The 20,395-nt window shown below is 42.2% G+C and overlaps 1 protein-coding gene across 3 annotated transcripts in view; it reads left to right on the top strand.

The window, feature by feature from the left end:
* SETDB1 (SET domain bifurcated histone lysine methyltransferase 1) overlaps positions 1-20,395 on the top strand; it is a 34,136-nt gene that overhangs the window by 9,410 nt on the left and 4,331 nt on the right. For 2 of the 3 annotated variants that reach the window (XM_046006056.1, XM_046006054.1), the window contains exons 4-15: positions 5,889-5,923; positions 6,751-6,850; positions 7,702-7,827; positions 7,996-8,197; positions 8,901-8,974; positions 10,056-10,246; positions 11,410-11,539; positions 12,192-12,366; positions 12,450-12,608; positions 14,298-14,924; positions 15,354-15,470; positions 19,594-19,763. In XM_046006056.1, coding sequence (XP_045862012.1) covers positions 5,889-5,923; positions 6,751-6,850; positions 7,702-7,827; positions 7,996-8,197; positions 8,901-8,974; positions 10,056-10,246; positions 11,410-11,539; positions 12,192-12,366; positions 12,450-12,608; positions 14,298-14,924; positions 15,354-15,470; positions 19,594-19,763 — 2,106 coding nt within the window. The remainder of the gene's footprint in view (positions 1-5,888; positions 5,924-6,750; positions 6,851-7,701; positions 7,828-7,995; positions 8,198-8,900; positions 8,975-10,055; positions 10,247-11,409; positions 11,540-12,191; positions 12,367-12,449; positions 12,609-14,297; positions 14,925-15,353; positions 15,471-19,593; positions 19,764-20,395) is intronic. The other variant, XM_046006058.1, reaches the window with a different exon arrangement.

Below are 20,395 nucleotides of genomic sequence, written 5' to 3'. Positions count from 1 at the left end.
GAGAAGCAGGCTCCCTACTGAGCAAGGAGCCCAATGTGGGTCTTGATACCAGGACCCTGGGATCGTGACCTGAGCTGAAGACAGACGCCCAACCAACTAAGCCACCTTGGCATCCCATGGGATATAGAATTCTTGATTGACTGTTTTCTTTTGACACTTCAAATATGCCATTTCAGTGCCTTCTGGTCTCCATGATTTCTGATGGAAAGTCAGATGAAATTGTTTGTATCCTGGATATGAGTCATTTTTGTCTTTACTGCTTTTAAGATTGTCTCTTTTGATTTTAGTAGTTTGGCTAGGATGTGTTTATGTACAATTTTCTCTGTATTTGTCCTACTTGAGAGTCACTGAATTTGGACTGTCGATTGAAGTTTTTCATCAAGTTTGGAAGTGTTTTAGTCATTATTTCTTTGAAATATATATGTATTTTTAAGATTTTATTTTTAAGCAATCCCTATGTACATTGTGGGGCTCAAACTTACGACCCCGAGATCGAGTTGCTAACTCTACCAACTGAGCCACCCATTTGTGCCAGCCAGTAAGTTTTTCAGAGGTGTAGAGAATGCATTGAGAGTGCTTCTAGTTCTCAAGTCTCCATTGACTCTCCTGGGTCTTCTCTGCATGTGGATAGTTTAGTAGTCACTCACGAATGTATAGAGAATTTATTTAAGTCTGTTCATGGCTCTCTCATTTTCACTATCTCCTTGTTAAACTTCTGACTGGTTTGCGGCTCACACTAAACAAGATCTGCAACCTCAGAATAACAGTGCTGCTCCTTATCAGGCTAGCACCTCAGTGGTAAAGCTGTAGTTTCCACTCACCCAGCTAGAGGTGTAATAGGTAGGGATGGGAGCTGCCCCAGGCAGGAGGTCCACAGGCTTAACCTTCTTGCCAGAATTTTAGCAGTTTTTCAAGAACAAATACTTACCAATTTGTTGTTTGTCTTTGGTCAGTTTCCAGTGCCCTGAATTGATTGTTTTTAACAACTTTTTCTGGTTTTAAACTTGTTTTCTGCATAGGGGAATCACCCTTTTCATATCACTATTACCAGAAGTGCCGTAGTTTTGCCTCTTTTTTAACTGTGTAAATGGATCTTAGTATATGCATTTTTCAATCATTTCTTTAACATCATGCCAATGTTTGATGCTTAGTTCAATAACTACTACAGTATACTATTCCATCTTATGAATATGACACAATATATCTGTTCTCCTGCCAGTTGACATTTCATTTGTTTTCATTTCAAATAAGGCTCTAAATATTCTCACACATGACTCCTGATCCATTTTCTATTCATTTATTTTTTTTTAAAGATTTTATTTATTTATTTGACAGACAGAGATCACAAGTAAGCAGAGAGGCAGGCAGGGGGAGGGGGAGAAGCAGGCTCCCTGCTGAGCAGAGAGCCCAACTCGGGGCTTGATCCCAGGACTCTGGGATCATGACCTGAGCCGAAGACAGAGGCTTTAACCCACTGAGCCACCCAGACGCCCCTATTTATTATTTTTTCATTTAAAATTTTTTTAGTTAACAGATAGTGCAGTACTGATTTCTGGAGTAGAATTCAGTGCTTCATCACTTACAACACCCAGTGCTCATCACAGGTGCCTTCTTTAATACCCATCACCCATCTAGCCCATCCCCTACCCATGTCCCTCCATCAGCCCTTGGTTTGTTCTCTGTCGTTAAGAGTGTCTTGTGGTGGGGTGCCTGGGTGGCCAGTCATTAAGCATCTGCCTTCAGCTCGGATCATGATGCCAGGGTCCTGGGATGGAGCTCCGCATTGGGCTTCCTGCTTGGCGGGAAGCCTGCTTCTCCCTCTTCCACTCCCCCTGCTTGTGTTCCCTCTCTCACTGTGTCTCTCTCTGTCAAATGAATAAATAAAGTCTTAAAAAAAAAAAAGAGTGTCTTATGATGTGGAAGAATCTTTCTATTTTGGCAATCTTACTATATTTTTAGGATATATATACTTGTAAGAGTGGAGTTGCTAGTTCTTAGGATGTGGAAATTCTAATATTACTGGATAAATAACGAACAGCTTTCCAAAGCAGTTGTACCAATTTATGTTTATAACTGCCCATGGAATAATGTGTCCTGTGCTCCACATCCTTGACAACACTTGGTATTGTGGTTTTTAAATTTTAATTTTATTTTTTAGGGCCACCTGGGTGGCTTAGTGAGTTAAAGCCTCTGCCTTCAGCTCAGGTTATGATCTCAGGGTCCTGGGATCCAGCCCCACATCGGACTCTCTACTCAGCAGGGAGCCTGCTTCCCCCCTCTCTCTGCCTGCCTCCCTGCCTACTTGTGGTCTTTCTCTGTCAAATAAATAAATAAATAATCTTTTAAAACTTTTTAATTTTTAAAGATTTTATTTATCAGAGCACGCACCAGCAGGGGGAGCAGCAGGCAGAAGGAGAGGGGAGCCACCCAGCTGCCCCTTGTGCCCCTTGTAGTTTTTCTTTGAAATCTATTCGTGTATCTTGTTTGTTTGCTCAATGATCATTTGTCTTTTTCTTGATTCATAGGAAGTCTTTATATGTAACAAATACTAATCCTTTGTAGTTAGGAGTTGCGAACATTGTTCCCAGCTTATGGTTTATCTTTACTTTTCATGTTCTTCGTTGATAAGCAGAAGTTTTAATTTTAGCATTTCCTTTTATGGTGATTGGTTTTTATAGCCCTCTGCCCTGAGGCTTTATTATAAACATTTCTTATGTTGCCTTTGAAAGTTTCATAGTTCTGCCTTTAATCCAACTGAAATTTATTTTTTGTGTAGTATTTGAGGTAAAGATCTGAATTTTTTGTGTGTGTGGTTATTAATGTTCCAGTGCCACTTACTGAAATGAGCCCCTTCTTACTGAAATATCTGCTTGTCATAAATTATTTCCGTGTATTTGTGGATTTATTTCTGGACTTTCTATTATGTTTCATTGCTGTCATTTTTTATTAAATCAATTATGTATTGTGTATAACTGAGCTTTGCAAGCTTCTACATCTGTTAACTCCAGGAACCTCACTTTGGTTTTCTTCTTTATGAGTGCCTTGGCTCTTTTTACCTGTCGTGCTTTTATATATATTTGAGAATCAGCTTGTCATGTTCCTCACTCACCTCTACCCCCAAAAAACTATTGATAAAATTAAAAGAGCAATATAGGGATAGCTAATAATTTCATACTATTTAGTGCTTCTACACAAAAACAATTTATTTAGGCCTTAACATTTTTCAGTAAAGTTGTTGGTTACACAATGATATCAATATACTTAATACTATGAACTATTTGCTTAAAAATGGTTAAGGGGGGGCGCCTGGGTGGCTCAGTGAATTAAGCCGCTGCCTTTGGCTTGGGTCATGATCTCAGGGTCCTGGGATCGAGCCCCACATCGGGCTCTCTGCTCAGCGGGGAGCCTGCTTCCCCCTCTCTCTCTGCCTGACGCTCTGCCTGCTTGTGATCTCTCTCTCTCTGTCAAATAAATAAATAAATAATCTTTAAAAAAAGTGGTTAAGGACTGTGCAGCCATCAGAAGAAATGAAATCTTGCCATTTGTGACGACGTGGATGGAACTAGAGGGTATTTATGCTTAGCGAAATAAGTCAGTTGGAGAAAGACAACTATCATATGATCTCCCTGATATGAGGGAAGTGGAGATGCAAAGTGGGGGTTTGGGGGGAAGGAAAAGAATAAATAAAACAAGATGGGATCGGGAGGGAGACAAGCCATAAGAGACTCTTAATCTCACAAAACAAACTGAGGGTTGTTGGGGGAGGAGGATCGGGAGAGGGTGGTGGGGTTATGGACATTGGGGAGGGTATGTGCTATGGTGAATGCTGTGAAGTGTATAAACCTGGAGATTTATAGACCTTGTACCCCTGGAGCTAATAATACATTATATGTTTATAAAAAAAATTTTTTTAAATTAGTAATTAAAGGGCGCTCGGCTGGCTCAGTCAGTAGAACATGTGACTCTTGATCTCATGGTTGTGAGTTTGAGCCCCATGTTATGTGTAGAGCTTCCTAAAAAAAATAATAAAGGAAAAGGAGTATTTTAAAATTAGTAATTAAGAGTCAAGGGCAAAAATCTGTCCTGATATCTCAAAAGATCTTAGCTAACTTACATATAAAATTAAGTTGGTAGTCAACACGGTCTTCCTTTTAATAGTCTTTAGAAAGATTAGGGAAATGGGCCTTCAAATATAAAAGTGAATTAAAACATGTACCTATTCTTCTACATAATGAACAAACCAAACAAAATGCTCATTACATTTTCAGTATATGAGGAAATTTGAGGTTATGATTTCCAGTTCTTTATCAGAAGAGCTGGTGATCTGAATGATGATAAGGGTAAAAGACCCAAAGCTGTTATATCCTTAATCTGTATACAATGTTTCTCTCACTTTATTATTTTTTTTAAAGATTTTATTTATTTGACAGACAGAGATCACAAGTAGGCAGAGAAGCAGGCAGAGAGAGAGAGGAGGAAGCAGGCTCCCCGCTGAGCAGAGAGCCCAATGCGGGGTTCGATCCCAGGACCCTGGGATCATGACCCAAGCTGAAGGCAGAGGCTTTAACCCACTGAGCCACCCAGGCGCCCCGTTTCTCTCACTTTAAAATCCCAAGTTATATGTTTATAATTCAGTCTCTAGTAAAAACTTTAATATTCAATTTTCTCATATTTTTTCTAACTTTTCTTAAATATGCAAAATCTGGCTGAACCTACCATGTAAGTTTTTAATAAACTTTGTACATACCTCTCTAACAAAAAAAAAAATAGTTAAGGAGATATATTTTATGTTATGTGTATTTTACCACAATAAAAAAAATTGAGGGGAAAAAATAGATTTATAGATACTGAGAGGGAATACTGGGATAAAAAGCAACATAAAAACTGCATGTTGAATATGAGTAAAAGGATGGAGAGGGGAAAGAGTACATATGTACATTTACAGAATATCTGGCTGCAGAAGAAACTGATATATTGGTTGCTTTTAAGGAGAGTAACTAGAAGCAGGAATATGAGGGAGGTCTGTTTTATTGTGTGTCCTTTTATAATGTTTCAGTTTTTTACCACATGAATATTTTTACTTTTTAAAAGGCACTTTTAGGGGTGCTTGGGTGGCTCAGTCATTAAGCATTTGCCTTCGACTCTGGTCATGATCCCCGGACCCCACCCCGCATCAGGCTCCCTGTTCATCAGGAAGCCCGTTTCTCCCTCTCCCTTGCCCCCTGCTTGTGTTCCCTCTTTCACTGTGTCTCTCTGTCGAACAAATAAATAAAATCTTTAAAAAAAAAAATATGTAAATGCCACTAAGTATATGGAAAAAATGCTTGACATCATTAGTCATTAAGGAAATGCAAATCAAAATCACTTTATAGTAATTAGGATGGCTGTAATCAAAAAGAGAGACTAACAAGTATTGATGAACATATCTATCACAGCAGGAAGTTCTGTTGGTCGGCGTTACTCAAGAATAAACATTTTTGCTTCATTCACTGACCACATTTCATTTTTCAGATCATTCAGATAGTCTATAAGCAAATTGTTGTTGTAAAAACTTAAATATACAGGATGCTTGGTTGACTCAGTCAGTTAAGTGTCTGACTTCAGCTCAGATCGTGATCCTGGGGTCCTTGGATCAAGTCCCATGCTGAGCAGGGAGCCTTCTCCCCCTCATTCCCTTCTGGACCATTTAGTACTTTTACATACATATCTATATGTGGTTGTCAATAGTTATTATAATAGTTCCATGATAATATTTTTAAGGAGCTTAGTTATATATGATACAAGGAAATAGAATGCCTCAGTGAAAAAAAAAGTAGCTTAGTTACTGATTTCTTGGAAATTCTTATGTGTAAGGATCTTAAACTCATTAGAACTTCTCTCATCCATAGGTGATGCTGGGAGCAGAACTCCCAAAGACCAGAAGGTGAGTTGGGACGGGGGAGGTAAACTGAAAGATAAGAATATGAAGATAGTGGAGCGCCTGGGTGGCTCAGTGTGTTAAAGCCTCTCTGGCTTTGGCTCAGGTCATGATCCCAGGGTCCTGGGATTGAGACTGGCATTGGACTCTCTGCTCAGCAGGGAGCCTCCTTCCCCCTCTCTCTCTGCCTGCCTCTCTGCCTACTTGTGATCTCTGTCTGTCAAATAAATAAAATCTTTAAAAAACAAAAAAGAATATGAAGATAGGAGAAACTTCTGGCCTGATCATTCCGTCACTTCAGCCGTCAACATAATCATCCACTGATCAGCCCTGTGGGTTCCAGTCCCCTAACAGGTGTTCTGAGGATGCAGCAGAGGTTCCTTAGAGATGCATGCACTAAGTGCTGTATAAAAGTAGAATTTGGTAGCAATCGGCTAGGTGGGATTAATCAAGGAAGGTTTCCTAAAGCTGATTTCTGAACCAGATTTATAAGGGCAGTTTTGCGTAGTAAAGTAACCATACCTTCCCAACTTATACTATTCGGTTTTTTGAAAAACAAGTTCTGGGGTGCCTGGATGGCTCAGTCGGTTAAACATCTGCCTTCGGCTTAGGTCGCAATAACGAGGGTCCTGGATCAAGCCCCACATCAGGCGCCCTGCTTGGCGGGGATTCTGCTTCTCCCTCTCCTCCCCCTGCTTGTGTGCTCTCTCTTCCTCTCTCTCTGTCAAATAAAATCTTTGGGGGGAGAAAAAGAATTTTGAAAGATGAGTTCTTATTCTCAGGGCTAAGCCATGCTATTTTAAAACTTGTTTCTCTCATCACCTTTCTTACAGCTCCGTGAAGCTATGGCTGCCTTAAGAAAGTCTGCTCAGGATGTCCAGAAGTTCATGGATGCTGTCAACAAGAAGAGCAGTTCCCAGGATCTACATAAAGGTTAGGGTCTGGAGTTATCTCAGCATAGAGAGTGGGGGCGGAGATGGGAAGTGAATTCCTACAAAGATTTCATGGGTAACTGGCTCTTTTTTAGCATCAGAATTCTCTTCCACCTGTGTTGGGTTCTTTAAACACCACAGGGTTTCCTTGTCTGCTTAAGTCTTTTGTCTGCTGATTTTCCAATGTGTGGTGGCTTTATCCAAATATCTTGTTAGCTCTTTGCTCATGACCACTTCTAGATGGCATTTAGAAGAGAGGAACTCAAACTCTTTTTTTTTAAAGATTTTATTTACTTACCAGAGAGAGAGAGAGTGCACATGCGCAAGAAGGGGGAGTGGCAGGCAGAGAGAAAGGGAGAAGCAGGCTCACCACTGAGCAAGGAGCCTGATGCAGGACTGAATCTAGGACCTTGGGATCATGACCTAAACCAAAGGCAGGCGTTTAACCAATTGAGCCACCCAGGCCTCCCACAACTCAAACTCTTAAAAAGAGGTCTGAGGGAAACTTTGTCCAGTAGGGCTGCTAATAGCTCTCCAGCAGAATATTGTTTTATAAATACTGCTTAGCGCTTAAGGAGTGTAATTAATATCGTTAATAAGGAGTTGGAGATACTTGGTTAAAGTGAGATGTTCTTGAATTACATGTGAATTTCAATTATGCAAGTATTTCCTGTTAGCAAAAATAGTTGAGTCAGCTGTGCTTTTTGTCTATTTGAGAGAGCAGCAAAAGTGATTAAGGATCAGTGATTACCTCCATTTTTGTCAATTACTATGTTACACTCTCTTTACTTTGCCATTTACTCCCCATATCTATGTCATATTTCTTTAGAACATCTTTACTTTCTTTTGTAGGAACCTTAAGTCAGATGTCTGGAGAACTGAGCAAAGATGGTGACCTTATAGTTAGCATGCGCATCCTGGGCAAGAAGAGAACTAAGACATGGCACAAAGGCACCCTTATCGCTATCCAGACGGTTGGTATGTTCAAGCTAGAAGAAGCGCTAATGAAAGGCAACCTGCAGGTCTCCGTTGCTGATCATTTCTTTTCCCCACAGTCTTGCCTTTTGTCTCTCATGTAACAGTCAGGATTTACACAGAAACTGATGGTTTTTAAAAATTTTTGTTCATTTTTTTCCTTTTACTCAGGACCAGGAAAGAAGTACAAGGTGAAATTTGACAACAAAGGGAAGAGTCTCCTGTCGGGGAACCATATTGCCTATGATTACCACCCTCCTGCTGACAAGCTCTTTGTTGGCAGTCGAGTGGTGGCCAAGTACAAGGATGGGAATCAGGTCTGGCTCTATGCTGGCATTGTAGCTGAGACACCAAACGTCAAAAACAAGCTCAGGTACCTGGACAGAGGATTGGTTTTTTTTTGTTTTTTTTTTTAATATTTTATTTTTATTTATTTGACAGACAGAGATCACAGGCAGGCAGAGAGAGAGGGAGGAAGCAGGCTCCCTGCCGAGCAGAGAGCCCGATGCGGGGCTCGATCCCAGGACCCTGAGACCATGACCTGAGCCGAAGGCAGAGGCTTAAACCACTGAGCCACCCAGGTGCCCCTGGACAGAGGATTGTAAAGAGAGTGGAGACCAGTAGCAAAGCACCTGCCCTATTCAAACCATAGTCCATATCTCACAATTAGCTTTTGTGACCAGAAACCCTTGCTTTTTTTTTTTGAAACGGAGGTCATGTGGGTGATTCTTCCTCCCTTTTTTTCTCAAGAACAAAACTTGGAGGTAAAACTAGGAGGAGAGTCATTAAGATTGTTTAATGGTTAGGGGAATAGGAAGGAAGGGGAAACTAAATGGTTTTAGCAAAATAGGAGTCTGATAGTGAAACAAGAATGAGTAGCTTTTGGAAAAGTGGAGGTAAATTGGTTAGATTGAGGGAGAATTCCTAATTCTTGAAAGAGTAATAGGAAGGACGTAGTACAACAGAACATTTTCCCAGGAGTATGTCCTATGGTGTTCAAGAGTGGAAGCTATGAAATTTCTGTAGGTCATGTTAAATGTAACCCCTGATCTTTCTGCCATCCTTTTTCCTTACAGGTTTCTCATTTTCTTTGATGATGGCTATGCTTCTTATGTTACACAGTCTGAACTATATCCCATTTGCCGGCCATGTGAGTGTCCCTCCTTCCTTTCTGAGTTTTATTCATTTCCTCTTCTACCTTGTATTTCTTCTTAAGATAATCAGTTGAAAAGCCCTGATAGGAAAAGAAAAGAAAAGGGAGGGGGGAAGGCAGGCCCTGATATTTGTGGTGCTTTCATCTCAAAAGGCGTAAGTTTGATTAATGTCTTTTGGGAGATAACAGTTCTATTTTGCTTGTCTCTAGTGCTGGATCTTTGTAGTGGAAGAGTGGGACACAAGGAGATCATGACTGACCTTGGGTGGATTCTCATATTGTAGCTGTGTTTTGATTTCGTTTCTGAGTGATTTAGGCCTAAGGAGATTTTGTTTCTTTCCTAGTCTTGTCCTCCTTCATCTAACATTTGTATAAATCTGTAGCTGCATAGTGCTCTCTGCAGAAGCTGAGTTAGATGGAGTTTTCATAGTGTCTTCCATACTTGTGTCTCTGGCTTGGGAACAGACTCCTACAAAGCAGTTGTTTTTAATTACAAAAGAGTTAACTAACACTGATCCCTTTCCATATAACATGGCGGTAAATACATTCTGGGTCCCTTAAAAGTAGCCTGATACAGAATGAGAAGGACAATTTTTTTTTTATCAATTTCATGATGCCACCTGATCTTTTTTATTTATCTCTAGACTTATATCAGGTTAGCAAGAATTTCACTTGAATTTTCCTAAACAAAACATCTATTTTTATGAAGTAAGTGATTCACCTATATTTGCATATTGCTTTAGTATCGATTTGGTCTATGTGTGCATTTACACGATAGGTTCAGTACTTTCAGGTAGTCTTGGTTTTGCTTCTGAGGGTATGTTTTCTTTCTTTATTTTTCTCTCCCTCCCAACTTGAAAAATGGCTAACATCTCCTTGCCAACCATTTGTTTTTTTTTCCTATCAAGATAAGCCCTGGGGTGCCTGGCTGGCAAAAATGGTAGAGCATGCAGCTCTTAACCTTGGGGTCATGAGTTCAAGCCCCACATTGGGCACAGAGATTACTTTAAACAGAAAAAAAAAGGGAAAAAGAGACCTTCACTTGCCCTGTCTCAGCCCTCCTTCTTCCTTGGGACAGTGAAAAAGACTTGGGAGGACATAGAAGACATCTCCTGCCGAGACTTCATAGAGGAGTATATCACAGCTTACCCCAACCGCCCCATGGTACTGCTCAAGAGTGGCCAGCTTATCAAGACTGAATGGGAAGGCACATGGTGGAAGTCCCGGGTCGAGGAGGTGGATGGCAGCCTAGTCAGGATCCTCTTCCTGGTACTGTTCTTCCCAGAGTTTTGGACACAAGGGTCAGAGTGGGATGGGGGAGCATAAGAGGCAGTAATGAGGATGATTTTGTAGTCCTCCATAATTTTCCCCTTCTTATCCTCTGTTTTCACTGTTTGGGGGCAAATTTTACTTTATCTTTTTGTTTCTCTCTGGTGGTTATTGAAAATTCCTGGGGTGCCTAGGGTGGCTCAGTCGGTTAAGCATCTGCTTTCTGCTCAGGTCATAATTTTGGGGTCCTGGGAGCCAGCCCCACATAAGGTTCCCTGCTCAGCAGAGAGTTTGCTGCTTCCTCTCCCTCTGCCTCTCCCCCCCCCCACCCCGGCTTCCCCACTCGTGCGCATACATGCTTGCTCTCTCTCAAGAAAATCTTAAAAAAAAAAATCCCAAATTTAACTGTGAGCTAATTTGCATGTTGGTTTGTTTTTCTCTGTCTCAGAATGTTTACATTGCATATAGGCATAGAGAAAACGGTTCCCTTTGTCCGGTATCAGGGTTTGGGTAGCATAGTGAGACAAAAAGGAGGCATCAAAGAATTAGAGGTCCTGATGATTTTTTTTTCCTTTTTTTTTTCTTAGGATTTTATTTATTTGAGAGAGAGCACACAAGCAGGAGTGGGGGAGGAGTGGAGGGAGAAGGAGAAGCAGACTCCCCGCTGAGCAGGGACCCTCCCAACCACCCATGCAGGGCTCCATCCTGGGACTTTGCAATAATGACCTGATTCAAAGGCAGATGCTTAATTGACCGCCACCCAGGCGCCCCCGATGATCTTTCAAGGCCCAGTTTAACTCTTGGATCTTCTGTACCTGTCCTCTTCTCCCCTCTCATGCCTTGCTTAGAGTTCCAGTCCTTTGAGCTATCCTCAGTCTTTTGTTCCTAAGGCCTTATGATCTGTGTCACACCACTTATACTCAGTATAAACATCTGTCTCTCCTGTATTTTTTTAAGTGAAGAATATGTGTTTTTCTTTTTCATTTTCCTGATGGCTGTCATGGAGCCTGGAACATAAGTTTATTGAGTAGATAGGGAATTTGGCATTCATAGGGAGATTTCCTTCAAGGAGCACATGGAGGCATATTTTCCACAGATGGCAGGATATAGATTCTAGCCTTTGCTTCATTTCCCTCCAACCTTCCTTCCTTCCAATCCCTCAGGATGACAAAAGATGTGAATGGATCTATCGAGGCTCTACGCGGCTAGAGCCCATGTTCAGTATGAAGACATCCTCGGCCTCTGCACTGGAGAAGAAGCAAGGGGGACAGCTCAGGACACGTCCAAATATGGGTATGTCTTGAAAGATACCAAACGGGAGGAAAGAAACAGGCAAAGCAGCAAAGGAGAGTGTGTACAATAGCTATCCTTTGTTTACCAGGATGACACCACTGACTCACTGGAAACAGGAGGTGTGTCCCGAGTAGTTTCCAGCAGTACATGGCGCCTCCACTTAGTGCAGTGGCTCTGATTCATTCTAAACGACCCCATAAAAATCTGAAACAACTGGCTTGGGGCAGACGTGGTGGTATAGTTACCTCTGTTATCCACATGAGGATTATCTGCTTTGTATGTGATCCTTGTCAATTTTTTTAAAAGCCCGGACAGCTTTTGTTTTTATATGTTCCTGGCCTACTTTTTGGTTGATTTTTCCTGGTATCATTAGTTGATCAAAGAATGTGTTTTTAAAATTTTTCACCAAAGAATAACCTAATTACCAGCATAAACTGTGTTTGAGGCAGAAAGATAAAGCTTTACTGGGTTGAAGCCAGCCTGTTCCAGTGTTTTCACTCATTGGTTTAAATAATGGAATGACAGTCTTGACACTTACTCAAAATGTTTCCATTGCTGCTTGTTTATATTATGTAAATTGATGATCAGGTATGTTCATGACTATACATGACACAGCTGTCATCTTCAGCCATCAATTTCCTCTTTTCTCTAGGTGCCGTGAGGAGCAAAGGCCCTGTGGTACAGTACACCCAGGATCTGACCAGTACTGGGACACAGTTCAAGCCAATGGAGCCCCAGCAGCCTACAGCCCCTCCTACCCCCCCTGTCCCTCCTATCCCACCTGCCACACCTGCACCCCCTCTGTCCCCACAGGCAGGTGACAATGAGTGAGTGATATTCTTTCTTATTTACTAGTTTCTTTCACATTGCATTTTCTGTATTCTTTACTGTATGATGTTTAATCTCTTAGCAGCTTAGAAAGTCAGCTTGCCCAGTCTCGGAAGCAGGTAGCCAAAAAGAGCACATCCTTCCGGCCAGGATCTGTGGGCTCTGGTCATTCCTCCCCTACATCTCCTGCACTCAGTGAAAATGTCCCTGCTGGGAAACCTGGTAGCAACCAGGCATACAGGTGAGAAACTCCCAGCTTTCTGTGGGGAGGTGGCAGCATGGACTAAATACTCACTGGGGATATTCTTGGTTCCAAGGGGCTTAGTTAAGGCTATCATGGTGAGGAGTTGGACTTGAAAGCTTTCTTGTTTTTTGGTTTTTGGTTTTTGTTTTTTTGTGGGTTTTTTTGTTGTTGTTGTTGTTTTAAATACTTTATTTATTTATTTGACAGAGATCACAAGCAGGCAGAGAGGGAGGAAGCAGGCTCCCTGCTGAGCAGAGAGCCCAATGCAGGGCTCGATCCCAGGACCCTGGGATCATGACCCAAGCCGAAGGCAGAGGCCTTAACCCACTGAGCCACCCAGACGCCCCGGTTTTTGTTTTTTTTTTAAGATTTATTTATTTGAGGGTACCTGGGCGGCTCAGTGGGTTAAGCCTCTGCCTTCGGCTCACGTCATCATCTCAGGGTCCTGGGATCGAGTCCCACATCAGGCTCACTGCTCGACAGGGAGCCTGCTTCCTCCTCTCTCTCTCTACCTGCCTCTCTGCCTACTTGTGATCGCTCTCTGTCAAATAAATAAGTAAAATCTTTAAAAAAAAAAAAAGTTTGATTGATTTTGAGAGAATACACCTGTATAAGTGTGGGGAAGGGCAGAGAGAATCTCAGGCACACTCCACACAGTGTGGAGTCTGATACAGGGCTTGATCTCAGGATGCTGAGATCATGACCAGAGCTGAAATAAAGTCAGACATTTAATACTGACTGAGCCACCCAGGTGCTCTGAAAAGAAAGCTTTAACTTGGGAAGTTTCCAACAAACAGGGTGTGAAAATAATTGAATTAGAAATGAGGTGCCTGTGGGGCACCTGGGTGGCTCAGTGGGTTAAAGCCTCTGCCTTCAGCTCAGGTCATGATCCCAGGGTCCTGGGATCAAGCCCTGCATTGGGCTCTCTGCTCAGCAGAGAGACTGCTTCCTCATCTCTCTCTCTGCCTGCCTCTCTGCCTACTTGTGATCTCTGTCTGTCAAATAAATAAATAAAATCTTAAAAAAAAAAAAAGTGCTTACAAATACAGAATCACTAGAAGTCATTTGTTTAAAACTTTTCATTGAACGTGGTGTCATAATTGGTACAGTAGAAAGGGATTACTCCTGCCACTTTCCTTGAATCACAGTCTGTAGGACACATAAAAGGGGGAAAATATTGGTAGTAAACTGGACTGTATTTCTGTAACTCACAGGCAAAAAAAAAAAAAAAAAAAAAAAGGAAAAGGTATACTGTTGTGGTGCCTGGGTATCTTGGTTGATTGAGTGTTTTCCTTCAGTTTGGGTCATGATCCCAGGGTCTTGGGATTCAGCCCCATGTCGGGCTCCCTGCTCAGTGGGAAGCCTGCTTCTCCCTCTCCCACTCCCTTTGCTTGTGTTCACTCTGTCACTGTCTTTCTCTCTGTGTCAGATAAATAAATAAAATCTTAAAAAAAAAAAAAAGGTATACTGATGAGGTGGAGATATTTTCATTCAGTGAAGAGTAACCAGGGCCTTTTAGTGTCCAGGTTTGGTAAAGCAAGGGAAAATGTGACTTTCTTGTGTCATCTGTGGCTTCCCGGGCACAGCTGTTTTGAAAGATGAGTGAGCTAACCAGCTGCAGGGGGCCTTCTGCAGCAGAAGTGTCCTGTTGCCTTCTTAACCTGATCTCTCACATGTCTTTTGCAGACCACCATTAGGCTCAACAGCCTCTGCCCCAGCAGCACCCCCAGCACCTCCAGCGCCTCCCGCCTTCCACGGCATGCTGGAGCGGGCCCCAGCAGAGCCCTCCTACCGCGCCCCCATGGAGAAGCTCTTCTACTTACCTCATGTGTGCAGCTACACCTGTCTGTCCCGAGTCAGACCTATGAGAAGTGCACAGTACCGGGGCAAGAATCCTCTGCTGGTCCCACTACTCTATGACTTCCGGCGGATGACAGCCCGCCGCCGTGTTAACCGCAAGATGGGCTTTCATGTTATCTATAAGACACCCTGTGGTCTCTGCCTTCGGACAATGCAGGAGATCGAGCGCTATCTTTTTGAGACTGGCTGTGACTTCCTCTTCCTGGAGATGTTCTGTTTGGATCCATATGTTCTTGTGGACCGCAAGTTTCAGCCCTATAAACCTTTTTACTATATTTTGGACATCACTTACGGGAAGGAAGATGTTCCCCTATCCTGTGTCAATGAGATTGACACAACCCCCCCACCCCAGGTGGCCTACAGTAAGGAACGAATCCCAGGCAAGGGTGTTTTCATTAACACAGGCCCAGAATTTCTGGTCGGTTGTGACTGCAAGGATGGGTGCCGTGACAAGTGAGTTGGTAGGGTAATTGCTGGCCCTGCCTCTAACTTTGTTATCCTTGTCTTTCCTTTACCTTCTTTCTCCATTTGTTTCCTATTTACATCCTCCCTCAGCTGGAGCTCCTGCTATAAGGCCTCCATGAAGCAGTGAGAGAGGCTTGGGTCTGACATGGCCCCCACTGCATGAGTACACATGCCCTGTGTTTGTTTTTCTTTGATTCTCCCCCTTTTTCCTTTGTGTCCCTCCATTGTGCTTTCAGTTGCCACTTGGTTTCATTCTATCTTCCTCGCGCTCTGTCATGTTCTTACTGTCTTTTACCTTCTCATTTACATGTATGACAGAAGAAAAATTTCACTATTCTCCCTATTCTTTTGTAGTACTTCCTACCTCTAGAGAAAGTCTCACAGCTCTAGCCGTCATACCCTTCTGTCTTAATTCAGGTCCAAATGTGCCTGTCATCAGCTAACTATCCAGGCCACAGCCTGCACCCCGGGCGGCCAGATCAACCCTAACTCTGGCTACCAGTACAAGAGACTAGAAGAGTGTCTGCCCACAGGGTAAGTAGGGGAAAGTGAAGCACTTCACAGACGGAGTTCTAAAAATTGGAACCAAAAATAGAGTAACTGAAACCAGGTGTTTTATCATTTAAATCTTACTGAATTTCCAGCACATGTTTCTTCTTTGGTCTTTCTTTTAAATGAAGACTTCTAATGATTGAATAGGATCTAGCAGTTGCAGTTAAAAGTGCTCTCCATTTCATAGTTGTATGTATATCTTAACAGACTGCAGTTATGGTGGCATGGGAGATGTGTTCAGAGAGAAGCATACAGGGACCTGATTATATAGGACTTCATAGATGAGAATAAAAATTAGAACCAAATCATGGTGCGACAGGAAACTGTTAGAGAATTTCAAGCAGGCAAATGATGCCATCTACTTTTTAACCCACTGAGCCACCCAGGGGCCCCTTATGCCATCTACTTTTTAACCCACTGAGCCACCCAGGCGCCCCTGCCATCTACTTTTTGAAGGTTACCGTGGCTTTGTGGAGACTGGGTCTTAGGGCAGCAAAAGTGAAACTGGGAAATTCACTTAGGAGATGAATTACGGGGATATAGGCAAGAGGCGGTGGTTGCTGGGGCTTGTTCTAGAGTGCACACAGCAAGTGGAACTGAAAGAGTTTAGAGTTGGGATTCATTTGGAGGTAGAGCTACAGAACTTGATTGATGGACTGGAGTGGGAGGGAAGCAGCAGAATCAAGGACAAGTCCTCTAAATTATATACTTCAGCAATAAAGTGGATGTTGGTGCTTTTTACTGAGATGGAAGTCTGGAGGAGTTGCAGGTCTAGAAGAAGCTCAGTTTTTTCTCTAGCTGTATTATGTTTGAGGTCTCTCCTAGGCACTCCAAGGAGAAATTTCAAGAAGGCAGTGAGACTTCTGGAGAGAAGTATAAGGGCTGGACATAAGGAATTAGGAACCCTGAACACAAGTAAGAGGCAGCCTTTAAAGCCTGGATGAGTTCACCTAGAGAGAATATTGATACTAGAAAAGATAAGGGGGCCCAGCAGTCAGCCCTGGGTTCTCCAATCAGACTGAGCAGACGAGGTGAAACCAGCATATAAGATTGAAAAAGGCAGGGAAAGACTCAGACAATGAAAGAGGGGGATATAAAACTTGGTAAAATGGTTATATATGAACATGGAAACAAACCTGGTGCTCAAGATACATAATTAGAGAGAACAGGAGAAGAGAAAAACATCAATGAAATAATTCAGAAAGTTTCCTGTAATTGAAGAAGGGTCTGTTTCCGAATTGAAAATGCCAGTCATGTCCCAGCATAACAGATGAAAATAGATCACCACTAAAAAATATTATAATAAAATGAAATCATTGTGTCCGCAGAACACTGAAGACAAACTATAAATCCTAAAAGCTTCTAGAGAAGAGAAATAAACCATAAAAATAAAGACTCAATGTCTTCGGCCTTCTCGAAATGACATGGGAAGCTAGATGGAAATTAAGGACCCTATTCAGAATTCTGAGGGAAAATTATTTATAACCCAGAGTTCTAAACCCCAGGCTATTAGTTTTAAGTGTTAAAGACATTTTTTAGACATGAAACACCTCAAAATTGTCGATTTAGTTTCCTTCCCAGAAAGTTAATTGGAGAGGGCACCTGGGTGGCTTAGTCAGTTAAGCACCTGCCTTTGGCTCAGGTCATGATGGAGCCCCATGTTGGGCTCTCTGCTCAGCGGGGAGCCTGCTTCTCCCTCTCCCTGCTGCTCCCCCTGCTTATACTCTTCTGTCAAATACGTAAATAAAATCTTAAAAAAAAAAAAAAAGTTAACTGGAATTATTTGCCATAAGGGGAAAAGTCAAGAGAGGGGAAGACATACTGATCCAGGAAATAGCAGCTCCAACTCAAAAGATGATTGAGGGAGAACCCTGGAGGTGGTGGGATGAAGAGGACTTCTAGGCTGACAGCTGCACACCAGATGGAACAGCCAGTGTGCGAGCAGTGCAGATCCAGCTGCAAGAGAAGCTCTGGAAGAACAGGCTTAGTAGAAAACTTGTATGTCTGAGGATCTTCACAAGAGATGAAGGCTGCCAGGGAAGTCAGGAGATGAATTTGTGCTGAATGCAAATTGAAAGCTAAGCAAAGGGAAAGACAGTTACTGGCTTCAGCTGCATCACTGTATCATTTATGTTTTAATTATAATAAAACTTGAGTCTTATAATGTCCAGATTTGCTAACGCTGGGCAGTAGATGAGTGTCCGTTATGTTCTTTTTCGTGTTTGAAATGTTTCATAGAAATATTTTCAAAGAATCACAAATAATATGTCACTTCTCTGCCTAAAACTCTAATAGCTTCCCACTGCATTTTGGATTTCATTCTAACTCTTAATCTTGGGCCACAAGACACTGTGCTTATCTGGCCCCTTCCTATCTCTCTCCCTCCAAAATTGTTCTAACCACGCTGATATTCTTCAGTTACTGAATCTGGTTTGCCCGGTGTTGGCCAGCCTACCTCAGGGGCCTTCGTACATGTTGTGCCCTCTGCTTGGCATCCATCCACTGTTGTTGCATGGTTATCTTTAACCTTGAGCTCTCAACTTTAATCTCACCTCCTCAGAGAGACCTTTCCTGACTATGCTAAAACTAGGTCATTTTCACTCCCTTAATGCTCTCATTGAGGAGTCCTTTTGTGTTTTTTTATAGCATCTGGGGCAGCTTGAATTTATATGTTGACTTGCTTTTGTTCTTGCTTTTGTTTTTGCTTTTCCATTAGCGTATAAGCTCCATGGGGATGGGAACCTGTCTTGCTCACCATGGTATCACCAGCAGCTAACTGACCCAGTACCTGGCACATAGGAAGCATTGTTGAATGAATGAGCGATACAGTATACCTACTGTGAAAGGTTCCTGTGGTGGTGATTAGACCTAAGTTCAAATTCTGACTTCATCCATTCTAAACTGATCTTGTATTATTAGCTATAAATAGGAGAATTGAACAGACACTCCCCCCATCCCCACTGAGATTTTAGGGGACCTAACAAAGTTGCTTCTTGAGATGGTGCTGGTTACATGGTGTGTGTGTTCAGTTTGTGAAAATTCATTGAGCTATAGACATGTATATGTTCTTTCCTCTGTGTATATTATGCTTTCATTGTTTTATTTTTGAGGAATCTCTACACTCAGTGTAGGGCTCCAACTCAGGACCTCTGTGCCTGAGTCGCATGCTCTACCCACTTAGCCAGGTGGGCACCCCAGTTCCCATGTTTTTTGAGGTTAAAAAAAAAAAATCCTTGTAGGGCCGCTCCAAGGATAGAATAGAGAATGTTTATGAAGCATATTGGCATAATGCCAAACACAAAGTATATGTTCAGCAGGTAGGAGCTGCTTTTATCATCTTTGTCCAAAAGGGTAGGACCAATGTCATCAGCTCTCTAATTGTACTGGTGTCCTCTTTCCAAAAGTAGACGTCTCCCAAATCTCTGTGTCAGGAAACTAAGTGAAATCCCAACACTGAGCAAAGTAGATGGAGCAGAAAAATTGATGCCTGAGAAGATGACAGTTTTCTCCATAAAACTATTTGCTAGATCTCTCTAACTTTGATAGTTTATTTTTTAAATACTTAATCTGTGCAGGTCCTTAAACTTAATAGATCTGTGAGCTCCCTGAGAGGAAAGGTTATGAGTTCCCAGTATATAGAACAACCTTGGGTGGTTAGTAAATGTTCACAGAGTAAAAGAATGAAAGTCTGCTATACCAGAACTTTTGTTCCAATTCCTCCTCTTTCCATATCTACTATATTGGCTTTTGCCTGTCTCACACATCTTTATTTTATATATCTCTATAAATTGATGTAGTCTATTTATTCTAACGGCTCTTAATCTTTATTCACATCAGTTTGCTCGCTTTCCTCCAGGTGTTCAGCGTTCTGCTATTCACTGTTAACTAAAGTGCAATAAATACCTCCATGAATCACTTTTCCCCCTTCTGAGTTATTTCCTTGGGCTCTATTTCCAAATGAATCAAAGAGCATGGACAGTTCAGTAAATTGATTCGCTTAGATCACTACCTACTAAATGATGATACCTTAAGAATTGTTACAGTTCTGTGGGCGGAACGGATCTAGTAATCATGTTATGATTGAGTTTATTGTCCCTCCTCCCAGAGTCTATGAGTGTAACAAACGCTGCAAATGTGACCCAAACATGTGCACAAACCGGCTGGTGCAGCACGGACTCCAGGTTCGGCTACAACTGTTCAAGACACAGAACAAGGGCTGGGGTATCCGCTGCTTGGATGACATTGCCAAAGGCTCCTTTGTCTGTATTTATGCAGGTTGGTGATGAAAGAGTGGCCTCTGGGGTTAGGACATGGTAGGGAATTGAATCAGAGAGAAGCTGAACAGAAGAATAAAATGCTCGACATATGAACTTGGGAGTAATAGGAGGCCAGGATTTTCTTATGTAAAGAACAGGATAAGTGATGGGTGGACTAGGAAGGGACAGAGAGCTTTATAAGGACAAGAAGGAAAAGGGATGAAAGTGGACATGAGGATTTTTTTTTTTTTAACATATAATGTATTATTTGCCCCAGTGGGTACAGGTCTGTGAATCATCAGGCTTACACATTGCGCAGCACTCGCCATAACACAGACCCTTCCCAATTGGACGTGAGGATTTTTTAGACAAGGGACATGGGCGCAGAGTCTGGTGTGTCATTTCCTCCATCTCTCCACCCAGAGGCTTTTAGCATACCTACAGACACCCTTTGGTAAACCAAGTAAAGAGGAAGACGGGATGGCAGAAGGGGCAAGATTTAAAACTAGAGGAGAGCTGCCTGTCTTCTCAGAGTTAAGACACTGAGGTGACAAGGGAGAGCCCATAATAGAGGTGTCTTGACTGTCGGTGGCTGGGTATTGCTGGAAGGACCCCCATACTTTCTAAAAGATCCTCATCACCATAGAATAT

The sequence above is a fragment of the Meles meles genome, chromosome 1, assembly GCF_922984935.1.
Source record: "Meles meles chromosome 1, mMelMel3.1 paternal haplotype, whole genome shotgun sequence".
Classification (NCBI taxonomy): domain Eukaryota; kingdom Metazoa; phylum Chordata; class Mammalia; order Carnivora; family Mustelidae; genus Meles; species Meles meles.
Note: the sequence above shows the minus strand (reverse complement) of the source record. Positions and strands in the feature narration are given on the sequence as shown.